Here is a 24,966-nt window from a genome sequence, read left to right as displayed (position 1 = left end):
TTAGTCTGGAAAGTCTCTAAATAAGAGGTTAAGATAACGTCAGAATAATTTCAAGATCGCCCTGCACGGACACTTTCCCTCGCATTCTTACCACCCGAAAGGTGCATGCATGAATTCGTGCATGCAAGAAAAAAAAAACAGAAATTTGTTGGGCGTGCAAGGAACAGATTGGAAGGGAAAATCTCAAAAACGTTTCTTACATCAATTGCAGCCAGAGGAACGTGCTTAATTGCATGCAGGGTTGTAGTGTCATGCATGCATTTTTTTATATTTATGTTGTAATAATGCTAATATGGATGCAGCAATGGCGTAGATGTGAAGCGTACACCTCGCGTGCGAAAAAAAAATGCTGCTCCAATACTGGTGACACCGCAGTTCTCCCCCGGATAAAAAAAAGCGTTGATGGCATTGGACAACCAGGCCTCGGGCGAGGTATAATCCCAGCGACCATTGTTAACAGCACCCTCTCACCAGAGCAGGATATGGCCTCTCTAGTGTAATACTTGGCCACAGCCTCCTAAAGGAATAATTATACTATTTAACTTCCAACTCTCAGACCCCAGCAGCTCCGAGCGACTCCGAGCAGACTCAGACAGGCCGCGATTTGAAACTGAACCTCACTGCGTTTAACGCGATGGCCTTATCGAGTGACAGTAGCCTAGCAGTGCTGCCCAAGACCTAGGTATTAAGGGGGAACTCATAGTACTCAGCGAGATTAAAAGAACAGATGAAGCATATACAGGCTTAAATCTTTGCTTACGGCGGGGAAAATTTCAATTTTTTGTAGATTTCAGTTTTTTTTCCTGTAAAACTGTGGAATTTATAACTTAATCCAATGCACGAAAGCAAAGCGAAATAAAATGAGCTCTATAGGTGCATTTGAGCACAAATGCGCGTTTCAGCAAAAAAAAAATGAAATGCGGGTTTCAGCAAAAAATTTTACTCGCAAAAACAAGAGTTTAGAAGAAAATTGAAAAAAAACCTTGCCAGTGAAAGAATGCATGCGGAAAAAAATCTTAAGAATTTTCTAAAATATCTAAAATGTTGGGTACAATTATTGGCCATTAGCTGTGAAAAAATCCGGTTCTATCTTTAGTAGTATTCTTGCTACAAAACAACTGGAAGCCCTTTCGTTAGGAACCGGAGTGCGGCCACCTGTGTTCCAGGCAAGTTCCGTTGTCGCCGATGTGAATAAATCCTGACAAAAGGCAGCATCTTCAGACTCGCTGCTGCAAGGGTGGTCGATAAATCACACGCAGACGAAGCGTAGTCCTGAGATTTGCAACGTTTTAGAGTGCGCGTCGCGCATGCGGAGACTGCCAAGCCACTCTGACGCTACTGCGTCACCGAATGGACGGACGGACGGACGGATGGACGGACGGATGGACGGATGGACGGACGGATGGACGGATGGACGGACGGACGGATGGACGGATGGACGGACGGATGGACGGACGGATGGACGGACGGATGGACGGATGGACGGATGGACGGATGGACGGATGGATGGATGGACGGATGGATGGATGGACGGATGGATGGATGGACGGATGGATGGATGGATGGATGGATGGATGGATGGATGGATGGATGGATGGATGGATGGATGGATGGATGGATGGATGGATGGATGGATGGATGGATGGATGGATGGATGGATGGATGGATGGAAAAAAGGGAGAAGGAAGATAGGAGCGCCCCCTTTGAAACGGGGTGATGGCAGTTGCATCCATGCTTGGCTTTTTTCTTCGTTTTTATTTAACTGTGTTAAAATTGGTACTAAAACTCGCCATTTTCTTTAAATACGTCTTCAGTGGTACATTTCTAACCTTATGTCACCTCTCTACTTTTGAGCCACCAATATTCGAATCGCTTTCCACTAACTTCCATGGTAGATTTACCAACATCGCCATTGTTATCTCTAAACCCTAAGGCCTCAGGCAGAGTGACTGTGCCTCCATCGACATCCGGATGGATGCCTACAGATTCTAGTATGAGATGTTTAATTGTTTCTACAGATTTACCGCATACAGCACATGTGTCATCTTCGTCAAATTTCTTTCTGTAGCGGCGTGTTCTAAGATCCTCTCATCTGAACTACCTCTTGAGATATCATAGAACAATTCCTTCATGATCTGCCTTTTCTAGTATCGACTACGCTTCTTCTCCACTCATCAGGTCATCATTGCTCTTCAACTAGTAGGGTTATAAAACAAGGTGTTCCCCAAGGATAAATTCTGGGACCATTGTTACTGATAGTGTATATTAATGACATAACTAATATTTCTGATTCACCCGATCTAATAATGTTTGCTGATGATAAAAATGCCTGTTTCACAGAATGTTCTTTGCCTAAACTGGCAACAAGGGTCAATGATTATTTAAATAGGTTAGAAAACTGGTTGATGGCAAATAAACTTGGCTTGAATCTCACGAGAACGACATACATCATATTGCCACGTTTCATTGTAGTGTTTGTTCATACACGCTCAAGGCTGCAGGAAAGGGTTGTTATCACTTTTGTTCGTGACGCGAGAAGCTACCACACTAATCTCGATTGATCGCAGCCATGAAAGGCTGCATCTAGGTTTTTCCAGATTTCTGTAGATGATCTTGTCTTGTTATCTGGAAGTTTCCTTGCCGGCTTTAAATTGAGCGATGCCGCGAGCGGCGGACATTCGTAGTTCGACGACCGACGAGCACGTTTGTTGCTTACGCCGCCGCCGAGTGATTCAGTTATTTTGCGGGCGCAAGTCAGCCCAAATAAAGAGCTTCGTTTCCAAGACTGGCTGGTGTCTTCCTGACTACTGTACTGCCGTCACTACAACGTGACAATATTTAGGCCCATCAACTCTACTGAACAATGTGCTGTAGTTATAAAATATAAAAAAATATTATAACACAAGTCTCCAACCACAAATTTCTAGGTGTTTGGTTCAATGAAAACTTTTCATGGAATGTGCATGTTTCAAATTTAGTAAAAGATCTTAGTATAACGGTAGGATGTTTTTATAAAATTACTAACTTAACACCCACTTGGCTCAAGATTTCATTGTATTATGCTCTTTTTTATTCCAAAATATTATGCAGTATTCTTGTTTAGGGAAGCACTGGATCTGGTAGCTTTAATAGCTTGCTTGTTCTCCAAAAAAAAGCTCTAAGAGCCATTGAATGCTTTTGTGGAAGGCAGCGAGACTTGCCTACTGAACCCTTATACAAAAAGATCCTATTCTACCAGCACAACAAATTTATTATTTTGTTTACTGCAGTATATTAACCGTAACAGATTGCATGCCACTCTACCTGACAGGCCTGCCCATCTGAGGACACGAAGGAAGCTTGTACCCATCACTCGGACTAACTATGGGAAACAGAAATTAACTTTCCAGGTTCCATTTGTCATAAACCAAACTTCACTATAGACGGGGAATTCTTGACATCAACTAATGTGTTTCAAAAATGCTTAAAAACACATTTCCATGAGCATCCTGTATAGTTTCATGGCCTATACTCGCTGTGATATATGTTTTTTTACCAGTGGCTTTGCTTCCTTGCAAGCGTCCTGTGGCATAGAATTTGTTAGTGACGCAGATGCATTATTGTCTTCTCTGTAACAAGTATATGTATTGCTACTTTATATGTATTTTCTGATTGGCTTCTATAGGTATCACGTAATGTATTCAATTCATACTTTTTTGTGTCACATTGTTGTTATATTGTTTGGTGTCACGCTTTGCCCCATATTTGCGCTCAAAATGTGTGCTGCCACCTGTATCAGGGAGCCAAGGCCTAGTCAGGCCTACCGCCTTTAACTTTGGCTTTCCCTTTCATTTTAAATAAATAAACACGAAACCAAACCAAATCAATTAAACAGGTTTTTACCTTCCGCGTTTTTTTTGCCTGTCCATGTGCCCTCCATACTGTCTGGTTAGTTTCCTAGTTGTTTTCCGACATTCTGAGCCAAGGTTTTTTCTGTAAATACCTAAGCTACCCACCTGTTGTGCGTTCAAGAAATGCCCCCTGGCGAGAAGAAAAAAAGTACATAAGAAACGAAACTTCGGTTCTGTGACTACTAGCCAGGCGCGCAGTGTGCATGTAAGCAACGCGGAAGGCTCCTAAGTCGAGCGGCGAAGTCATCGTTAGCGGGATAACGGTGCTCAATGGGCGCGGTAAGGAAAGAGTTAAAGGCCGCTCATGTATTCTGCTGTGTAGTGTTTTTTTTTCTGAAACGGCGGGAACTTAATGGGGTATTCGATGAATGTTGTCACGGGGTGGAGTCTGTTTACTGAGCTGACTAGCGCCCAAAAAGAACTGAATGTCTCGGCGGCGGTGATAGCCACAAGCGAGCCCGGAGGTAGTCGAACAGAATGCCCGCCTCCGCTCTCAGCCGAGCTCAGTTTAAAGTTGACAACGAACTTTATAGATACGGCATGTGAAGTAACGCCAACAGTCTGGAACAACATAGAATTGGCTACGCTTGGGTGCTATCAGTCGAGACAAATCTGCTCGCGACTTGCACATCACAAAGCTATCAAACCACGTGCCGACAGCTTTTAAGAATGAACAGGCAACCACTAGAAAGCTTTTCTCGGATATAAATGGCCACATCAACGAATTATACATCACTGACGTAAATGTGGCGTTTATCATAATTAGGCTTCAGAAGGGGAGCAAGTAGAGGGTTGTATAGGACTAAACACCTACATTCAGTTACGACGGCGAGGTGGTTGGAAGGTTCATTCAAGACGTTAAATCGGCAATGAATCAGGTAAAAATTTTTAGGGGGCACTTAAGCTCTGCCTTAACTCTTTCCGTGACATGGGAAAAATGACCATTTTCTGAAGGTTTCAGTACATTTTTTTTTATATATAAACTATTGCATTCAATATTTATTACAATATCCAAAAACAGAGCTGAATAAAGGGGCTTTCTATTCATTTGGGCATGGCGGCACTGCTAGGATGATGACCAGTAACCCTCTCGTTTTCTTCGTCCAGGCTCTTCGTCTTGTGCTGTACGTCGACGACTATGTCTACGGCGTCCGGATCCCTGAGACAGCACTGACACCATCCATTCTGCGGGCCGACGAGTGTTTCAGCGAACCGTGGGACCAAGCTGCCTGCAACGGGATGCTCGACCAGCCTGAATTTCTCGGCTACGCTCTTTCCGGAAGCGCACCGGGAACCACAACGGCATCGATATCACCTGCCTATAGATACGGCGACACGCCCTACACCGGCATTGGGCATGGCGGCACTGCTAGGATGATGACCAGTAACCCTCTCGTTTTCTTCGTCCAGGCTCTTCGTCTTGTGCTGTACGTCGACGACTATGTCTACGGCGTCCGGATCCCTGAGACAGCACTGACACCATCCATTCTGCGGGCCGACGAGTGTTTCAGCGAACCGTGGGACCAAGCTGCCTGCAACGGGATGCTCGACCAGCCTGAATTTCTCGGCTACGCTCTTTCCGGAAGCGCACCGGGAACCACAACGGCATCGATATCACCTGCCTATAGATACGGCGACACGCCCTACACCGGCATTGGGCATGGCGGCACTGCTAGGATGATGACCAGTAACCCTCTCGTTTTCTTCGTCCAGGTGAGAAAGCGTTTCGGTAAATGTTTTCGAAGTAATGACATCTTCCTGTTGGTGCTGCCATGTCCACGGCAAATGTGTTCTGCCATTTTTGAATATTTCACCTCTTTAATGTGCCTGCTGTTGTTAGCCGGCGACGTGGAATCTAATCCAGGCCCTAGTTTGCAAGAAGTGTTGACTGAAGTGCGAAAGATTGCTGCTGATGTCAGCGAGATCAAAAACGAAAACAAGGCCACTAACGAATCATTAGAAGCGATCCACACTAAACTCGACACGTTATCCCTTCTAGAATCGAGAATGACTGGCGTCGAAGACAGAGTTGCGTGTCTAGAAAGCACTATGAACAAATTACTACTTCAAGTTGATGACTTAGACAACAGGAGCAGAAGGTCCAACGTAATTGTCTATGGGATAAAAGAATCAAAAGAAGAAACTAAAGAGGACCTATAGGTAGAAGTTGTCGACGGCGTCATAGCTACCACTCTTGGTGTCACAATATCGGGAGTTGAAAGAATTCATCGCCTAGGCGTAGCTAAGGCCAACAAAACCAGACCTGTCATTCTCAAGTTATGTGATTTTCGAGACAAATCGAAAATCTTCCAAAACTGTCACAAATTGAAGGATTCCGAGATATCAGTAAGCGAAGATTTTTTGCCGCGGCTTCGTAGCATCCGAAAAAAGCTTTGGGACAGCTGCAAGCCAAACAAGGATAAAGGTGACAAAGTTTCGTTGGTCTATGACAAGATTAAAGTTAACGATGTGCTCTATACCTGGAACTGCGATGCGGAAACGAAAGTAACCGTAGGAAAAAAACAACCACGAAGGAAAAAAAAACTAAGCAAACACGTTACGCCCTACTTTCTAACAATAGCCAACATAAATGCCAGAAGCGTCGTGAATAAAGCATCTGAGCTTGAAGCCTTTTTAATCGAACATAACCCTGACGTTATCACCATAACAGAAACCTGGCTCTCTCCCAGTATATCAGATGCGGATATTTTCCCGCCTGGCTATGCTGTCATGCGTAAAGACCGATGTACACGTGGCGGTGGAGTGGCAATCTTGGTCAAAGATAGCATACACGCAGCGACCATGCCAGCTATCGATGGCGTTGAAGCGCTTTGGTGCAAAGTCACTGTGGGTCAGTACTTGGTTTATCTAGGCACGATGTACCGCCCGCCTGATGATACCGACGAAACGTTATGCCTGATGGCAGACTACATGGAACACCACTTAAACGAGTCAAAAAAAGTTATCCTTACAGGCGATTTTAACCTTCCCGGTATCAATTGGGAAACACTCCATCACGGTAATGCAGACATACCTAGCTCAAAAGCACTGCTTGACATCTCTTTTAACTTCGGTCTCATGCAAGTAATCCGCGACCCAACGCGCGTTACAAAAGAAAGTACTAGCACTCTTGATCTTATGTTTATTAGCGATATAGTTCAATTTGCAAACTATTCAAGCGAGGTAGTAGATGGTCTATCAGATCACAAGGCTACATTATGTGTCCTCCCGTTAAGCATATCGACTTCTTTTGAAAGGCAAAAAACATGGATTCTTGACTGGTCAGCCGCGGATGATGTCAGCATTCTTGATCAATTGGAACTGTCATACTCAAACTTCTGCGTTAGTTCCCAAGATCCCTCAATGTCTGTCAACCAGTTATGGCTGACTTTCGTAACTATTGTACAAGATTGCGTATCTAAGTATATCCCACAGAAAGCCAAGCCAGTGCACCGAACAAACCCATGGATAACCAGAGGGATCATACATCTGAAGCGCAAAATTGCACGCCTAAGAAAGCTGAAACGCAGACTGCACTTGTCAAGTTACGCTACGAAAATCAGCATCCATTCACGAGCACTCAAACAAGCTGTGAAAGCGGCCAAGCAGAAGTATATGAACGTCACTCTTTCTAACTTTATTAAGACGGCTCCTCATAAATTCTGGCGGTACTTGAACTCAAGGACTAGAAAGAGTATACCTGATCCGAATGTTGCACCAATCACAGCCACTTCCTTTAACAATTACTTTAAATCTGTGTTTACGCTGGATGATGGCACCACCCATACGATAGAATCCCATATTAACGACAGTAGCAATACACTAGAGGAAATAACACTAACTGAAGAAGGAATATTTGCCCTACTTCTCAGTCTTGACACGAAAAAATCGGCAGGCCCAGACAATATACCGAACGCATTTCTGAAACGTTACGCTGAATGGATTTCCAAGTATTTGCTTATTTTATACAAGAAATCAATAGAAAATGCAGAACTCCCAGAAATGTGGAAAATAGCCAAGGTAATTCCTGTGTATAAATCAGGAGACCCAGCAAATGCTTCCAACTATCGCCCTATTTCCCTTACATGTACGGCTTGTAAAATCTTAGAACATTTAATTTTGAAGCACATTACAACGTTTGTAGAAAACCACAATTTACTTATTCCCAATCAACATGGCTTCCGAAAAGGTTTGTCCACGACAACGCAATTAGTAGAAACTGTCCACGACCTAGCTATGACAATAGACAAAGGGGGGCAAATAGATATGGTATTCCTTGATTTCTCAAAAGCATTCGACCGGGTATCTCATTCTAAACTTCACTACAAGCTAGTACACTTTCTTGGAAACGGCTCAATAACTAAGTGGATAAAAGCCTACTTAACTGATCGACACCAGTTTGTCTGTTTTGAAAACAGCCAGTCGGATTTAGCAGCAGTATTATCTGGCGTACCACAAGGGTCAGTGCTCGCCCCAATTCTTTTCCTTCTCTTTATTAATGATCTGTGCAAGAATATTGATGCAACAGTACGTATGTTTGCGGATGATTGTGTGATGTACAAAGAAATCAATAGCTCTGCCGACCAAATACTGCTTAACAAATCCCTGCTGTACATATCGGAATGGTGCGACAACTGGCAGATGGCCCTCAACCTGGAGAAAACCGTCTGCATGACCGTCACAAGAAAGAAACAACCATTAAACTTCACTTATGGAATTGAACAGAAATCCCTTACAAAAGTAGAGCAATTCAAGTATCTTGGTGTGATTATTAGCTCCGATCTACGTTGGAACAAGCACGTGACACACATTGCCACAAAGGCACATTCCGCGCTTTATACCGTAAGACGTTCCCTTCGACTTGCTTCACCTGAAACAAAACTGTTAGCCTACATTTCACTTGTCCGCTCAGTTATAGAATACAGTATTATTGCCTGGTTGCCCTACACTAAACAATATATTGATAGATTAGAAAGTGTTCAGCGAAAAGCTGTCCGCTTCATTTATAACAAATACAGTCGCCATGACTCTCCCTCACTGCTTTTGCAAAAAGCCGGCCTATCTACAATTCACACACGAGCTAGACTGTTGCGGCTTAAGTTCTTGTTCCTCCTCTTGAATAACGACACAAAACTTGATAAGACTAGATACCTGCTTACGCCTAATACACGTGTCACAAGAACAAAACATGAAAAACATCTATCTGAATATAGATACCACAGTGATGCATTCAAATTTTCATACTTCCCGCATGTAATCCGTGAATGGAATATGTTGCCTTCTGAAATTGTAAGCCAGCTCACTCCTGAAGCATTCGTGTCGAAGGTAGCAAACCACTTTCAAAACGGTTAACATTGTCACCATGTGTCATTTACCATGTTTCTTTCTATGAGAGTGAAAAGTTCCTTCTCTGCAGTCTTTTATTGTGTACTTTTTCATGCATATGTGCACCCAATCCTGTTACGGCCTCAAAGAGAGGCCAACAGTATGTAATAAATAAATAAATAAAATAAATAAATAAATATAAGTTTAAACAGCAAATTGCATGTTGCATCAAAGGAAATTATTTGCTAATAACGAGATTTTAGGAAAAAATTGAAAAAAAACTTGCAAAGACAAGCTTGTAATTGAAAAGAAAAAAATGTTAAAAATTTTCTGAAATATGCAAAATGTTTGTTGCTCTGTTAGTCACTATCTGCAAAAGAAAAATTATTTTTATATTAAATAGTATTCTTGCTACAAAACAATAACTGGGAACACTATAGTTGTGCATCGGAGCGCGGCCGCCTGTCTTTCAGGCTGGTTTCCATCATCACTGATGTGAAAACTGAATTATCTTCAGCGCCTTCCAACATTTTCAGGCTCGTTGGTGCACAGGTCGTCGATTAAATCACTCGCAGACGAAACGGAGTCCTGAGATTTGCTATGGTTTAGAGCGCGTGGGGCGCATGTGGAGGCTGTCAAGCGACTTTGATGGTACCGCATCTTCGGAGCGCGTTCAAAAAATGCACCCTTTCAGGGGCACAAAAAAACTACCGTATTTTCCGGTGTATAAGACGCGGCTTTTTTTCGAAAATTTTGCTGGTGCGTCCTATACAAGGGTGCGTCTTATATGCGAATTTTTCATCTTTATTTGCGCGTTCATCGATTACTCCAGTTCATGCTCAAGCTTTTTTCACCTAAAAAATATCACTACCAATAACGCGGTTGTAACACGGTTAATACTTCAATACCGGGACCGCCGTGCGCGACATTCTAGGTGATCTATATTATGAAACGGCGGGGATGACGACTTCCGGGATCACAAACGCGCGGCTGTTTCGGAGGCCCCAAGCAAAAGTAATGAGAAGCGCCAAAAGATGGTGACAATCGCGCTTCTCGCCATTGTCAAGACAAGCCGGCGTTCTTTTTTAGTCACCCTTTGCAACTTTTTTTTGCTCCGTGTACGTAGTGCATGTTTCAGCCGAGTTGCTTCCAGAAATGGGTGAACCTTTTGATAGCGCATCTGAAGATGAAGACTTCGAAGGTTTCAAGTAGAATAAAATGTTATGGACATATGGGGAGCTGTATCGTTTTTCCGTTCTTTTTTTCTAGAACGTGGACGAGTATGGCATGAGTGTTGCCTTTTTCGATCACTTAGCGTTGCTTAAGAATTGCTCACAGGTACGGTGCATTTCGCGATAGTCGCGCAAGCGTATTTAATTAAGCCTCACTGGCCTAACTGGGTAAACTGGGGTGCGTCTTATACACGGGTGCGTCTTATATACGAACTTTTCCAGTGACAGCTTGCATATATGGCAAGTGCGTCTTATACAAGGGTGCGTCTTATACACCGGAAAATACGGTATATCAGAAACAAAACTTCAGTTCTCCGGCCACAAGCTAGATGTGCGTCGTGCCTGTAAGCAGCGCGGAAGGCTCTGAAGTCGAGCGGCAAAGTCGTCATCTGCGGGCAACATGGCGGGCAATGAGCGCAGGTCCGCGTCTTCATTTCTTCGCAGCGCGTTAGGAAGTGCCCCCACGCGAAACAAAAGAAAACTGCATTGGAAACAAAACTTTTGTTCCTTGCCTACAAGCTATATCTGCAGCGTGGTCATTAGCAACGCAGAAGGTTCTGAAATCGGGGCGTGAAATGATCGTTAGCGGGCTAACGATGCTCAATGGGCGCGGTAGGGAAAGAGTTAAGGTTTAGTTTGTGGGAGTTTAACGTCCCAAAGCGACTCAGGCTATCAGGGAAGCCGTAGTGGTAAGACTCTATTGCGTAATTGGTTAATTAATGGTCATGCATGTGTAATTTCTCTTTCTCGAGTTTGCACTTATAGACCTCCGGGAGTCTTCATACCCCTTCTAGCGCAGTGCTGGAGCGATTAATTGATGCGCCGCTGCCCTGCCATGGCAGGTTCTTCCACCTGTGGGTTTGTGCGGCCCAGGTTGGTCCTCCCGACTGCCCCCTGCCACTGCGGTCAGTTTGCTCGCAATCCGGTGGGCAGGTTGCGAAGACGCCACAAGGTCACGTGACCTAGGTTGGCCGCCTAGGTTTCTTCGCCGGGGATTTTTCGCTCACAAAGCCGACGACGTCACATTTTCTGCACAACGGGAGACTTGACGCTATCACTTAAAACGCAGTGTATTGTACTGATGGGTGACCTCAACGCCAAAGTAGGTACGAAGCAGGCAGGCGGACAAGACAGTAGTGAACAGTGGCAGAAACTCTGGCGATAGCAGGGGGGAGCTATTAGTAGAGTTCGCAGAAATCAATGGCGTACGAATTACCAATACGTTCTTTAGCAGACGGGGAAGAGGAAGTAAACTTGGCAGAGTTCGAGCGGAAAGAATAACATAAGACATACTTCATACTGCGTCCATCTCGGCATCATGTAGGTTGGGGAGGTGCTAGGCAAGACAAGGTGCCGCAACCACTGGATGGCGAAGTGTAGAATTAGCTAGATTTGAATTATGAATTGAAGAAACCGGTAAGGAAGAGAAACATATAAATGAGTAAAATATAACAGGTCAAGTAGATGGATTCAGGATTTTGCTCGAGAACAGATACTTTAACCGAAGACGACGACTATGGCGTACATACGATGAACGGTAATTTTGCAAATGTCCTTACAGAGTACGCAATAGAAGTCCGGGTTAGGGTAGACAGGGTAGTGGCAAGCTGTTTCAAGAAAAGATATATCTGATTAAGAAACACCAAAGCGTGCAAGACTCTCATCCCACAGATAGAAGTCGAATAAAAGAGGCAGAACTAGCAAAGCTAAGGAGTAATATAAATGATATAAAGAAGTAAAATATGGATAAAATTGAGCATTCCCTAAAGAACGGTGGTAGTTAAAAAGCAGTCAAGGAGAATTTAGGCATACGCGAAAATGAGATGTGGAGCGGTATCATTACTAATAAAGATAAGGTAGTTTAAGTAACCGAGGAATTCTACACAGACCTACAGAGTAGCCGGAATAATCATGACGGCAATGACGGGAGCCGTGAGGTTGAGGAAATGAATATTACGCCGGAGATAAATTAAGTCATGAAAGTCTTACAAGCAAGCCAAAGGAAGAAAACAGCAGGTGAAGTTCAAATAACCACAGATCAATGAAGGACTGTGAGGCCATTGGGCTAGGAAATCTTTTTACCCTGCATACTCAATGCCTCACAGCCTCTCTAGCATGCCGGAATCTTGGAAGAAAGCAAACTTTATCTTAATTCGTAAGAAAGAGGACGTGAAGGAGCTGAAAATTTCAGACCGAACAGCTTACTGTTCGTTGCTTAAAACGTGTTCACTAAAATAATCGCAAGTATAATTAGAGCAACCTTAGAGTTCAGCGAACCAAAGGACAGGGCGTGCTTTCGGAAAGGCTACTCGACGATAGGTCGTATTCACAGGAACAATCAGCTGATAAAGAAAAGCGCAGAATGTAACCAACCCCCATATATAGCCCTCAAAGATTTGGAGAAAATATTTGGCTTTGTCGAAATTTCAGGAGTCAAGCAGACATTGCGTAACGAGTGTGTCGAAGAAGAGGCGTATGTGAGGTACTGGAAATTATCCACATTGGCTGCACAGCCAATGCCTGTCATAAGATGTCAAATCTTGTTTCCAATATACTATAAATAACGGCTCATTAAAATTATTGAGCAGTTGGTTTCCGCCACTCCTTCGGCAGCGAAGTGAGCAACGCACACCAGACTGAGATCACTGCTTGGCTTCAGGTAGTTTGGCCTCACCGCATCACATTGATGTGGCGTGGAAAATGAGTACAAGTGATCTAAGTCACCCTCAAGCACATCATACGTTCACTTCGTCACACGGATTCACAGCGCTAGGGCTGTCAGCAGGCGCAAGGCCGCTCAGCTGGACCCGTGATTGAAGTTAATAAAGGCCATCGTTAGACGAAGCGGCACAAGAAGAGGCGCGGCGCGTTGTTTTGTATATCCAGTGACCGCCGAAATTGGAGTTTGATATATCGCGCGACTTTCCTATACTTTTGCACAGGATTTTCAAGAGGATAGTCTGTGCGTTCAGTATCACCAAGAACATAAATATCATAGTTGGATATATCCGTGCTAGGCTCTATAGCGAAATGGTTTATAAAGACATATTGCATATAAAGAAGGAATAGAGATATCCCTAGGAAGCTCCTATAGAAGCCCATGTATTTGATATTTCGTTTTGGGAAACAAAATTTTCCCATAACAGTATACACCTAACCTCTAATGAACCTCACCGCTCATTTCACATATGAGTATGTCAATTTGTGATGATGCCCACAATTATGTACCTTTATGATGTGCCAAACCGCAGCGCCCTAATTTCTCCAACCTCCTCGCTGCACACTAACCACTGCGAGCGCGCTCTGCTTCCCTGATTCCACGTGCAGTTTAGTTTCCGTTTACCCAGCGTGGTCCTATCGTTAAAACTATTTGCCTGTGCGCTTCGTGTGCTTCGCGGTATCTACATCCTGCTGGTTTCTCGGGGCCAAGCGGCGGAATAAGAAAAACAATTTCTGTTGACAGAAGGCAGCAATTGCCAACGCCTTCGGTTTGGCGCACGCATTCTCCACAGGTCACATCTGTCCTGCAAAGAAGCGTAACCCACGTGCTTGCCCGCTTTGCAGCGAAGCCAACCGAAGCACGTACTCGCGACGAAATTGCCGCCATGTGCCCTCGTTTACAGCAATCTGTATCTACTTTACCAGCTAGAAAACGAAACAGAATATTCTAAATAGGTTGCTGCTTGTCCTTTAAGAGATTATCCGTGAAAGAGCGGTTTCATACGTGCTGAAGTCCGTGCGGGCCGCGGAAGAAATGAAAGCGCGTTGGCAAGGCTGACGCATTTGGTTGGTGTTCTTAATATTCGACCACGTGTTGGGTGCCCGGTGTGCTTGTTGAAGTCTCCCGCAACGAACATCGGTGTCACACTAAACGCTAGATATGTTGTCCTCGGCGTACACTGTGGCATGCGACAATTGCAGTCAAGGTCGCGCAATGCTATACGTAGCAACGGCTATAGCGAATAAATCGCGGGATCTCTTCGACTTCATTATAGAGAGGTTGAACTGTATTTAAGTAAACTGTTGCCTGTGAATATGTAACCAGTCCTAAATTAGTGGCATACACGTGAGGATACGTGCGCAGCACGGCGCAGAAATGTTTCTCGAAAACAATATGAGCCATGGTAAATTTTATGGATGAAGAGAGGTGGTCATGACGTCTTCTGGTTTGAAGGGGCTGTAAGTTAAGCTGTTGCAGTTATATAGATATAGTCATGGTCAACACGTCTGCCTGCTTTGCTATGAACTACTTCAGTGGCATCTGTCAAGTAGGCTTGGTGCGAATTCCAGATGATAGATGCGTAGTGAAATTGAGACCCAACGAGTTCAGACTAGGAAAGAAGTTTAGTCTCTGGGTTAGCTTATTAGAGGTACGTTTGAGGAAGCCTAAAGTTTTTGCAGTTTTGTTCTCAATATGTCCAGTCTGAGTATTCCATGTCAGGTCGGTAGCTAGGTGTATTCCTAGGTATTTAGTCTTCTGGCGGATTGCCAGGTGAGAGAGATTGATGAAATAAATTGCACAGCACAGGCCCAGATACATGCTTGATTAGCTTTAAAATTTCGGGAAGATACCATTTGATCTTGTACTGGAGTTAGAAGGCAAGCTCTCAAAGGCTCACTCAACCTGGTAGCAATTGTTGTGTCATTCATGACTTAATTAACAAACTCTAAAATGGCCAAAGCACCTTTGTCAGTGAAAACAATGCTTAAAACCTTGCTAAACTGATCCTCTGAATGGGATGCATCAATTTTCATCCCATCCATGCCCAAGAACGAAAACACATCAGCAGAATTCATGTCCACAGCCTTTCAAAACATTTTAGGATCATTCCGTATAATGTCATTAATGTCAGTATTAAAAAACACGTCTATAGTTTATTTTATTTGGTCGCTGACCAGAAGACACTGCTCGTGGTAAGATTCCAGTCTCGCCGTGGTCGCGCAGACTGAAATCCTGTATAGCCTTTCTTTTTGTGGATAATGCATTTTATTTTCACTGTGAAAACCACGAACTACGATAAAAATGTGCAATTATTAATACTGGTGCACACGCAGTTTGTCACGCAGCAATTCTCAAATATCATCAACCGACCGTTCGTCAAACCCGTCGAAGTAAAAAGCCGAGAACTCGAACATCATGGACGTCACAGTTTCCACATCTGCTCTTTTACGATCATGCATTCTTTCCTATTTGCGACATTTCTCTACTTCCAGGTGAAAGGCAGAATTAGCAGCCCGATGGTAGCTTATTTTATCACTAATAATAGTCGTTGGATATTCGGGATGGGTCGTAAAAAATAAATCTAACACAGTGTTTTCAAGGGCCGGAGAGGTAACATTTCTTTTTAACTGAATAAGTTCGCTGTGTCGAGTATTTTAGCACTGTCGCTTTTCTTCATAGGCCGGCTAAAGAGTGTTTCATGCCCAGTTAATATCTTGGTGCTTGAAATCCCCCTCTGGAATTAGAGCATCGTTAGGGAACGTTCATTACACATAAGCTATAGTATCAGGAATACCATTAGTGAAGCCAGAAAGGGAGGTATATGACCTGGAGCATATGCCATGAAATTTTTGAAAACAAAGTCCAATAGTTGTCCATAGTTGTGACTCTACATCAACTAGAGATGACGCAACAGATTTTTTCGCAGCAATCATGACTCCGTGCCCCTACGCACCAATCCGGTCGTTTTTGTAAATTGTAAATGCAATCGAAAAGTAAAGCTTGGAGTCTGGCAAGGATCGACTTGAGCTACGTTTCTGTTCTTTAGATAACATCTGCATCGCACGCGCCGATTAGAGGCCGCAGTTCATCTTGCTTTGATAATAAGCTACTGAAGTTTGCGAGGACAGATATCAGACCACGTTTCCCGGCCGAATTAGTTCTGAAAGAGCTCTATTTATTAATCACAAGGAAAATGTTTTTTTTTTTTCTGAATTGTGCCGCACAGACATTGGTAGTGCGATATGTGCAGATTCGGTCATTTGAAGTAAATCTGTCGTGGGAAAGACAGTATCTTCTTTCACCTTTATTTGCCCTCCCGATTTCCCTGGGCTGCTTGCGAGCGAGCTGCGCCTTTCGTGAATCATCCTGCTCAGTCCGCACTTCATTTGTTTTGTTTATGGGGTTTAACGTCCCAAAGCGACTAAGGCTATGAGAGACGCCGTAGTGGAGGGCTCCGGAAATTTCGACCACCTGGGGTTCTTTAACGTGCACTGACATCGCACAGTACACGGGCCTCGAATTTCTCCTCCAAAGAAATTCAGCCGCCGCGGCCGGGATCGATCCCACGTCTTTCGGGCCAGCAGCCGAGCACCATAGCCACTGAGCCACCGCGGCGGCCGGTCCGCACTTCAGTCTAAGCATAGAGAATACCTTACAAACACTCGATTTGCTGATGATATTGCCTTGGAAGTAATTCGGGTGACGAATTGCTGAGTATGATTGAGTACCGAGACTGTAGAACAGTGGGTCAGAAAATTAACATGAATAAAGCTAGAGTACCCGATACTTTCACGGATAAGAACAGCAGTTAACGATTGGAAACGAAGCGTTGGAAATGGTAAAGGAATACATCGACTCAGGACAGGCAAGCAACATGGATATAGACAAAGAAAACAAAATAGCTAGGAGAAGTAGAATGGGCTGGAATTCATTTGGCAGGTAGATTATCAATATCAGCTTACCAGTGTCCCTCAAGATGAAAATACGTTATAATTGTATCGTGCCAGTACTTATAGGGTTAAAACTTTGAGGCTAATATAATAGCTTGAACTTAAATTGAGGACAGCGCGGCGAGCTGTGGAAAGGAAATTGATAAGTGTAGCATCACGAGACCGAAAAACAGCAATTAGGGAACAAACGCGAGCTGTTGGTATCCTAACTAAAATTAAGATGAATAAATTGGCACGGGCAAAGCATTTATTGCGAAGGGAAGATAACTGATGGTCCTTCACGGTAACGGAGTGGGTTCCAAAAGAGGGAAAGCGTAGCAAATGGTGGCAGACAGTCAGGTGGGTGGATGATACTATGGAGTAAACGGGCATAAGGTGGCTGCAGCTGGCCCAGAAAGGGTAATTTGAAGGGTCACTGAAGCACTTTTTGCGAAAATTGGGCTTGCAGCAACGTCCTACAGTTTTTCATGCTGCGTACTCAAATATCGAACAAAATTAGGCAAAAACAAGAACGAATTGTTTTTTTTCTTACAAGAAATATGGAAGAAGCTCGGCGGGGCACACCGTTGGTCGCGCCGCTGCCTGTGATTGGTAAAGAGGTTTTGACGACACATTGCGCACCGGAGAAGCTGCCAATATTGATCCAGCGCTACGTTGAGTGCAGACCGCAGCTTTCGCGGTGTTATCATAGCAATTATTGCCACTTCTAAACAAAAAGGTACCGCAGTTCTTTCCCTCCAGGCATCACGTGAAACCTCTTGGTTTCACACGCAACCAGAACAATTACATGTGAACGCCTAGCCCAAGCATACGCCAGCGGGAAAGACGCATTCTCGGAACAAAGTGGTGCGAACAATACTCAATCCGATTACGACCATCGGACGCCTCCTGCCCTGCCCGAAAGACCGCCACCCTAAAGAAAGGCTCAAGGTGCTGCGTACAAAATGCGCTGCTCTGAGTGCCCGGCGTTTTACTTTGGAAAAACAAAGTATTTCACGGAAACGATGAAGTAGCCCAGAGCTGACGTCAAAGGAACGAAGCGCTGGCGCCGAGCACTGCGGGGTAGCGACCACAGGATAGACTTTGACGGAACTATTGTGCTGGAGACAAAGCTAAATCCGCGCACAAGTCTGCTGCTTCAGTCATGGCACTTTCAGCCGACGCTGGAAAATATTAATGGCTCCCTTGGAACCCTTCCCTCTTAATAGATCCGCAGTTTAAGTTCAGTGACCTGGCGGACGCTTATATGTGTGTTTAAAAGCCAAGCTGCAATTCGCCCACCGCCACACTTTCTCTAAGAAATCGAGTAACGTTTAGAAACTTCGTCCTTTCTTACGAGAGATTGGTTGGCGTTCATTTCTCACTTAAAATTGGATCCCAAGCCCCCTCATTGTAAAACTCTCAAGAAGTAAAAAAACAACAACAAAAATGTGTGAGGAAGCCCGCACCAAAGCAGACGTTATCGCAGGCAAACCAATTGAAAATAAAAGAAAAGAGGCAAACGCCCAAGAGAAAATTTAATAAAAACCAATAAGAAGAAAAAAAGGCAGAAATGATGGCCGGGCAAAAGTGAATTTTAGGGCAGAGAGGCCCCAGAAGGATTAAGAATTAAGAACGACGGAATGCAAATGAAACATGGTTGGGTCCAGCGTGCCCAAAAGCTTCACACGTGCTCGCAGATCAACATTTTTAGATCCCTTTAAAGATAACTTAAGGTCCTTTACGATCCCTTTAAGGGATCTAAAAACGTTGTCGCAGATGGCCAGGAGGAGGGAAGGTGCGCGGATATATAAGAAGGAAGAAAAGACGAGAAAAGAAAACGAGAAAAAAAAAGGAAGAGAATGGGTTTCAGAAAGCAGAAAGGGTGCATAGAAAGAAAAAAATGGGTGAATAGAAAACTTAACCAAGGTAAATGACAACAAAAAAACAGGTGCAGAAGCAAAGAGAAAGAACAAGTGAAAGTGAAAATAACTAGACAAGTAAAAACGGAAAAATATAACAGCTATAAGAAATTAAAAAAAATAAAAATAAAATGAAAAAAAAAGAATAAAAAAATAGACATGAAAAAAGCGAAAAGCAACCAAACCACAACAAAAGCTGCGTGTGCACGCAATTCGAGCAATTAGCAAGATCCACATGCCATACACATGCCCATGAGGCAGGGGCAGGGCCACGGCCCACCAAAATTGGCCATATGGGGCCTCCGACCACATGAGACTTGGGGAAGCTCAGAAATGGCAGGGAGGCCTACGAGCCTAGGCAGGGAGGCCTACGAGTCCGCGGTGAGAGGACAGGTACGCAGGTAATGGAGAACGTCTCCCACAGCTGCACCGCATGGACAGGAAGGCGAAGGAAGGAGTGCAAAGCGAGGGAAGTACGAGGGAAAACGGCCGTAGTCAGTTAGGAAAGGAACGAGAGATCGGGGTGGAGGGAAAGACAAAAAGGGGACACAAACAGCCAACAGAGTGCCAGAATGTTCCGCGGTCCAGGTGTATGACCACAGCCTGAGTACGGTGGTACGCATGCAGGTGTGCACTGACAGGGGCTACAGCCACGATGGCCGCAGGAGGCCGCGCGCCGACTCCAGTGAGGGGGCCCAGTCGGCGAGCTCCTTGCCCAGACACCACTATTGGCGGGGACAGGATAAAAGAAGGCAGGACGGTGAAGAGAAATGGTGGCAAGGGTGCGCTGGATGTCTCGGACGCGTAAGTCATTCGTGGAAAGAAAGTGAAGGCCGGACAGACGTCTGTCGACCGTTTTTATTTTAATTGCGTTGCTGTGATTAGGGGCGGGAAAGCAAGGGGTGGAAAAACAAGATTCCGCATATGAACAGCTTCGATGTTTACTTCCTTGGACGCGTAGAGCCGAACCTTGCTCAGCACGCCCAAGCAGATCTGGCCGCGCATGTGCTGAGTAGAACGACACATGAATGAGCCTCTATAAAGCTTGTGCAGGGTCTCAGTGAGCATGTCCGGCGCGTGCCTTGAGGGAAAGCATCTCGCAGAGCCATCGCGACCTCCGACACAACAATGGGTTCTCAGTAGCCTGTCCGCACGCGAATAATCGTGCCGCTGAGGGTTTACGCGACAATTAGCACAGATATACCTGTAGTGTGTCCCCTTGCGTGAAAACAGGAAACATGCCGATGCAGCCACGCCCTGAAGCTGTCCGTCCCGTCTCGTGGTCACTCTCCTTGGGCTGATCGTTGTCAACACTTCACGCAAAGCTCCTCACACAGAGAGACCTCAACTGTCGCGAAGTAATAAAATTAAAATCGGAAGTATAAGCTTTTACCTAAAATTTCTTCTTTTAGCAGGGGCGCTTCTTGGCACTGGTGACACGCTTCTCATATGCGAGAAAATCATCGTGCCTTTTTGACAGAAAGCTCTAGAGATCACGCTTGAAATTCTCCGTCTACACAGCAACGACCCTGTGCACTGAGAGCTTTTGACCTTGCGTGAAACTGTGGAAGACGACACAGTCGCGGACGCAGCTGTATGTGTACCCGAACGCGGAGCAGTACCTCGTGTTGAGCATGGCGCTCAGAGTTCAGCTGACACGATTTATAAGTCTGCAACGCACGCAACACGAGCAGGAACGCTCGCTGAAAGCTCTCTCGGGTGGCTAGAAGTAACCCTGGCTTCTCATTTTGGCGTCCCGTGGGTCGACGTGGACGAGGTTTGCCTCTTCGATGTTCTCCTCCCCTTCGCTTGCACGGGACGTGGGAGATTTGAACATCATGCTTTCAGTTGATGATTGCGGCTAGTGTTTTGGCCAAAATCTAAAAAATAACTTCACAGACGTGATCAACAACGAGTCTACATCAGAACCCTGAAAGGTCAGAATATTTGAAAACCACCTCTTTATCCCTTTAAAGAAATATGAGAGGGGCCTTCATCATGCAGTGGTCGTCGCTAGGCTGATGATGATGAATGGTAAGCACATTGACCGTATAAAAGCTGGCCAGGACTATTGTATTAAACATTTGCAAATTGCGCCTTGTGTTGTCCGTTGGTCTATCCTTTCCTAGCGTTTTTTTTTTATGCATAGTAGTGCGCTTAATCAAGATGTATGGCCGGCTGGCCCCAGTTTTAGACTTGTATGCCCTTATGTCTTGGGCGCGAAGGAAAAATAACACCGACAAGTATCAAGACCAGAACCGAACAACCATGCCGTGGAGTTACGTGTCACAGCCCAGCGCCGTCTTTATTCTCCTCTTCTACGTGCGGCCGCGCTTTGTCCGCGCTTTGGGCGCAGCCAAACGAGGGCGCTACAGTCTTATTATCCTTGGGAGACACGTTGTTGTTGGGAGATTGTTGGGAGACACAGCAGCGTAGTTAGGGGGGGGGGGGGGCACGGACGAACAGCACACGACAAAACAGCATGAGTCAAAACAGCGCACAAAAAACAACACAGTGACAGAACGGTGCAGGGAAAAAACTGCACAGCGACAAAACGACACAGGGAAGAAACAGCATCGGCGACAAAAAAAGCACAAGGAAAAAGCAGCACGCGTCAAAGCAGCACTCCGGAGAAAACAGCACACGGAAAAAACAGCACGACGAGAAAACAGCGCAGGGAAAAACAGTACGACGACAAAACAGCGCAGTGCAGTACGGTGCAGCGCTGCTGTAGGAGGGAACTATCATAACCAGGACCGCAAACAGGGAATTACAAAACACACAGCAACGACGTTTAGAGTTAGCGAGTGCTTGTTTCGCTGATTCATGAAGAAACAAGGCAGGCTCATTCCTTGAGGAATAGCGTTGCTTGAAGGGTGCATATGGCAGAACCAGCGGTAGTGTGGTCCTTGCTTGCTTAGCTTCAGTGATCTAGTTGTTTTTTTCTGTATTATGTAAGCATAATCTGGGCAACTGAGAGATAAAATTGTCCCGGGCAACCGCTCTGCGGTCAAACGTCCCAGGTAGCTTATCTCGTCTTATTTCCTAACTTTGGCTGCTTTAGATGCACGACATGCCACCGCACGCAGCCGCTTCTTTCTTCATCTGCTAGGCACCTCGCATGGCGTCTCTCGCTTGATTTCGCTCTTTGACCTGTCATAGCCCTTGCCCGGCATTCAGCGGCCATAGCTAACATTCGCGTTGATTACGACGCATCAGGAAGCTTAGCGCATCTCTTTGAATTCAGATTGATCTATTATCATTTTCTTTTTTCCTTCGAACCGTTCTGCCGCAAAAGTTTTGAAGTTTTTATCTTTTCGATGTATTCCCACCGTGCTAAAATCCCTCCATCGGATAGTAGTATGCATAAATCAATAAAATAATTAACTAAAATTCGGAAGCATCAAAATGGCACCTGACAGCTGCAACAAAGAAAGCAACAGCTGTCGCACGTGTATAATTGCGACCAGCTTTCCTTTCTGTGTTTACTGAAGAAAAACATACCGTAATACCAATTCGTTATTCTTGTTTTCTTTATTTTTTTTGCTGCACCCTCCCAATCTTCAAATCTTCAAGCCCGATGTGGGTAGTTCACGCTTGTAGCGCGCACTGCGAAAAATCGGTGTTTTCAGCTGTCTTAATTTCAGCTGTCTTAATTGGAACATACGCGGAAAAACACCTTGTAGAAACTGATATTTAACCACAAGCGGCACTATCTGCTCTTTCACCTTGAACAACGCCCTCCCGGCCCGGCCCAAGAGGCACAGCCGTTCTTTGCATTGTCGCTGAAGGCCTTTTCCGCGGTGCGCCTATCAGTCCCGTATAACTTCCACCCATGCTTCCGGCGTCCGTGAGCATGTAGTACACCTCGCCCAATAGACGCGAATTACAGCGAAAAGGGCAAGTAGTCCCTTCCCCTGCACACCGGAAGCTGAAAGCGAAAATAAAAAGTATAAGCGCTGAATAGAATGGGATGTCGGCGGCTCTTGACCTGGTCCCTGGGAAACCTTATGCAGTGACTTCCCTTGACCTACACCGTAATTTGCGCAATAGAGATCTGCGTCTTGCTCCAGCGCGTCTGCCGTTTGCTTGTTTATTTTCATTTCAAACCTTGCCCCATTCGGCGCAATTGGGAGAGAACGAAGTTTAATTTCGCTACCTGGATGTGTTTTTATTTTTTGCGACCTTGATGTGCGTGTTTTTTCCCACATTTTTCTCTTTCTTTCTGTACGAGCCTTGCTTAATTTTGTTGTTAATTTTTCAGAAACCACACTGGAAAAATAGCTTTTAAGCTAAAATCAATTTTTAGCACCGTCACGCAACAAAATCATATAGCAGATGGCAATACAGCGAAACTAACAAACAAGGTAATGAAACTGAATATACAATACAGAGACGCATGAAAAGCGACAACATTAATTTCAAGCAAATTAATACCTTGGATAAGTCCTGTGTGCTGAATAGATCAAGGTGATAGCAGTACCTTTGTGTATGGTAGAATTTCGGCGAAGGCGAAATTGTAGAGGCCCGTGTACTGTGCGGTGTCGGTGCACGTTAAAGCACCCCATGCGGCCGAAACTTCCGGAGCCCTTCACTAGGGCGTCCAGCTTAGCCTGGGTCACTTTGGGACACCAAACTAAAAGAACAATGAGACAAAAATTCTAAAAATATCTAAGTGAAGGCGTGAACAGTTCTAAGGAGCTTCTATATACAAAAAAGAGCATGCCTGGTCATTCAAAACAGAAGTCATTCAAAACATTCAGCAATAAGAAGAGGAATAATCGCCGCGGTGGCTCAGTGGCTATGGTGCTCGGCTGCTGACCCGAAATACGCGGGTTCGATCCCGGCCGCGGTGGTTGAATTCCTTTAGAGGAGAAATTCTAGAGGCCCGGGTACTGTGTGATGTCAGAGCACGTTAAAGAACCCCAGGTGGTCGAAATTTCCGGAGCCCTCCACTACGGCGTCCCTCATAGCCTTAGTCGCTTTGGAACGTTAAACACCATAAACCAAACTAAACCAAACCAAAGAATCAAGACTTTTTAAAATAGACGTAAAGGAAAATTTTCCAGTATGTGTATACAAAAGATGGCTGGAATTCTTGATACGTAATCTTCTACATATCTTCAACATCTCTTATTAATGGTAACTTGTAGGCTCTGCTGAAAGCTTTGCCGCTTATGCTTAGCGTGAAACCTCAGAATAAACCATACCATTGGAGTGTATGCAGTAGTAGGAGGTATGGCCCTTCGATGAGCCCTTTTCAAAATAATTCTTGAAGTCATTAGAAACAAAAAAGCACGCATGCAATTTGCGAAGGTGGTGCGAGTTTTCAACTCGCAGATGTCGTTTTTTGTCAATGATGATGATGACAGCGAATTTTCATGGCGCAAGGACATCTGTGGCCAAAGAGCGCCGTGGCACAAGGTATTTTTCGTTGTGCTCAACGTAGGGTCAAAGACCCATTTCCCAAACATTTCATCCTGATTAAAGCGAGCACAAGGACAGCAGAAATCTTGTACCCATTGTATCACCGGTGGGTACCCGGCGGCCGCTGGGGATCGAACCCCGCACCTCCCGCATTCGAGGTGGATGCTTAACCACTCTCATTTCGGCAATGCCTATTTTCTCGATTCCAACTGTGTATACGGAAATCAATACTAAATTAAAAAAGATCGACAAAAGAACAACAGTTTAAGAAAGAGAATATTTACTCGAGCTAGTTGAGAAGAATATTTACTCGGTCCAAATAATGAAGGCAGGTCCATATCCCAAGACAGAAATGCGCGAGCAAATAAGAATAGGGCGGGTTGCACGAGGCAGACTCTTGTAAACTATTGTGACTTATATAATTACCAATAACCGCGAAAAGGAAACTATATATATATGATGCAACTGGCCTGCGTTTGCTTGTCGAGGCGAAACTTGAAGGCTCGAAAAACCTATAAT

The 24,966-nt window shown here is 44.8% G+C and overlaps 1 protein-coding gene across 1 annotated transcript in view; it reads left to right on the top strand.

Annotated features, from left to right (window-relative positions):
• The first annotated feature begins 4,953 nt into the window (after window positions 1–4,953).
• Window positions 4,954–24,966, top strand: part of LOC149353764 (uncharacterized) — a 38,610-nt gene continuing 18,597 nt past the window's right edge. Inside the window, exon 1 of the mRNA XM_089577403.1 lies at window positions 4,954–5,603. Within this exon, the coding sequence (XP_089433529.1) occupies window positions 4,962–5,603 (642 nt within the window). The 5' untranslated portion in view covers window positions 4,954–4,961. The remainder of the gene's footprint in view (window positions 5,604–24,966) is intronic.

Source organism: Amblyomma mixtum, chromosome 3 (genome assembly GCF_055824585.1).
Source record: "Amblyomma mixtum isolate Tamu chromosome 3, ASM5582458v1, whole genome shotgun sequence".
NCBI lineage: Eukaryota > Metazoa > Arthropoda > Arachnida > Ixodida > Ixodidae > Amblyomma > Amblyomma mixtum.
This window is presented reverse-complemented; position numbering and strand designations above follow the sequence as displayed.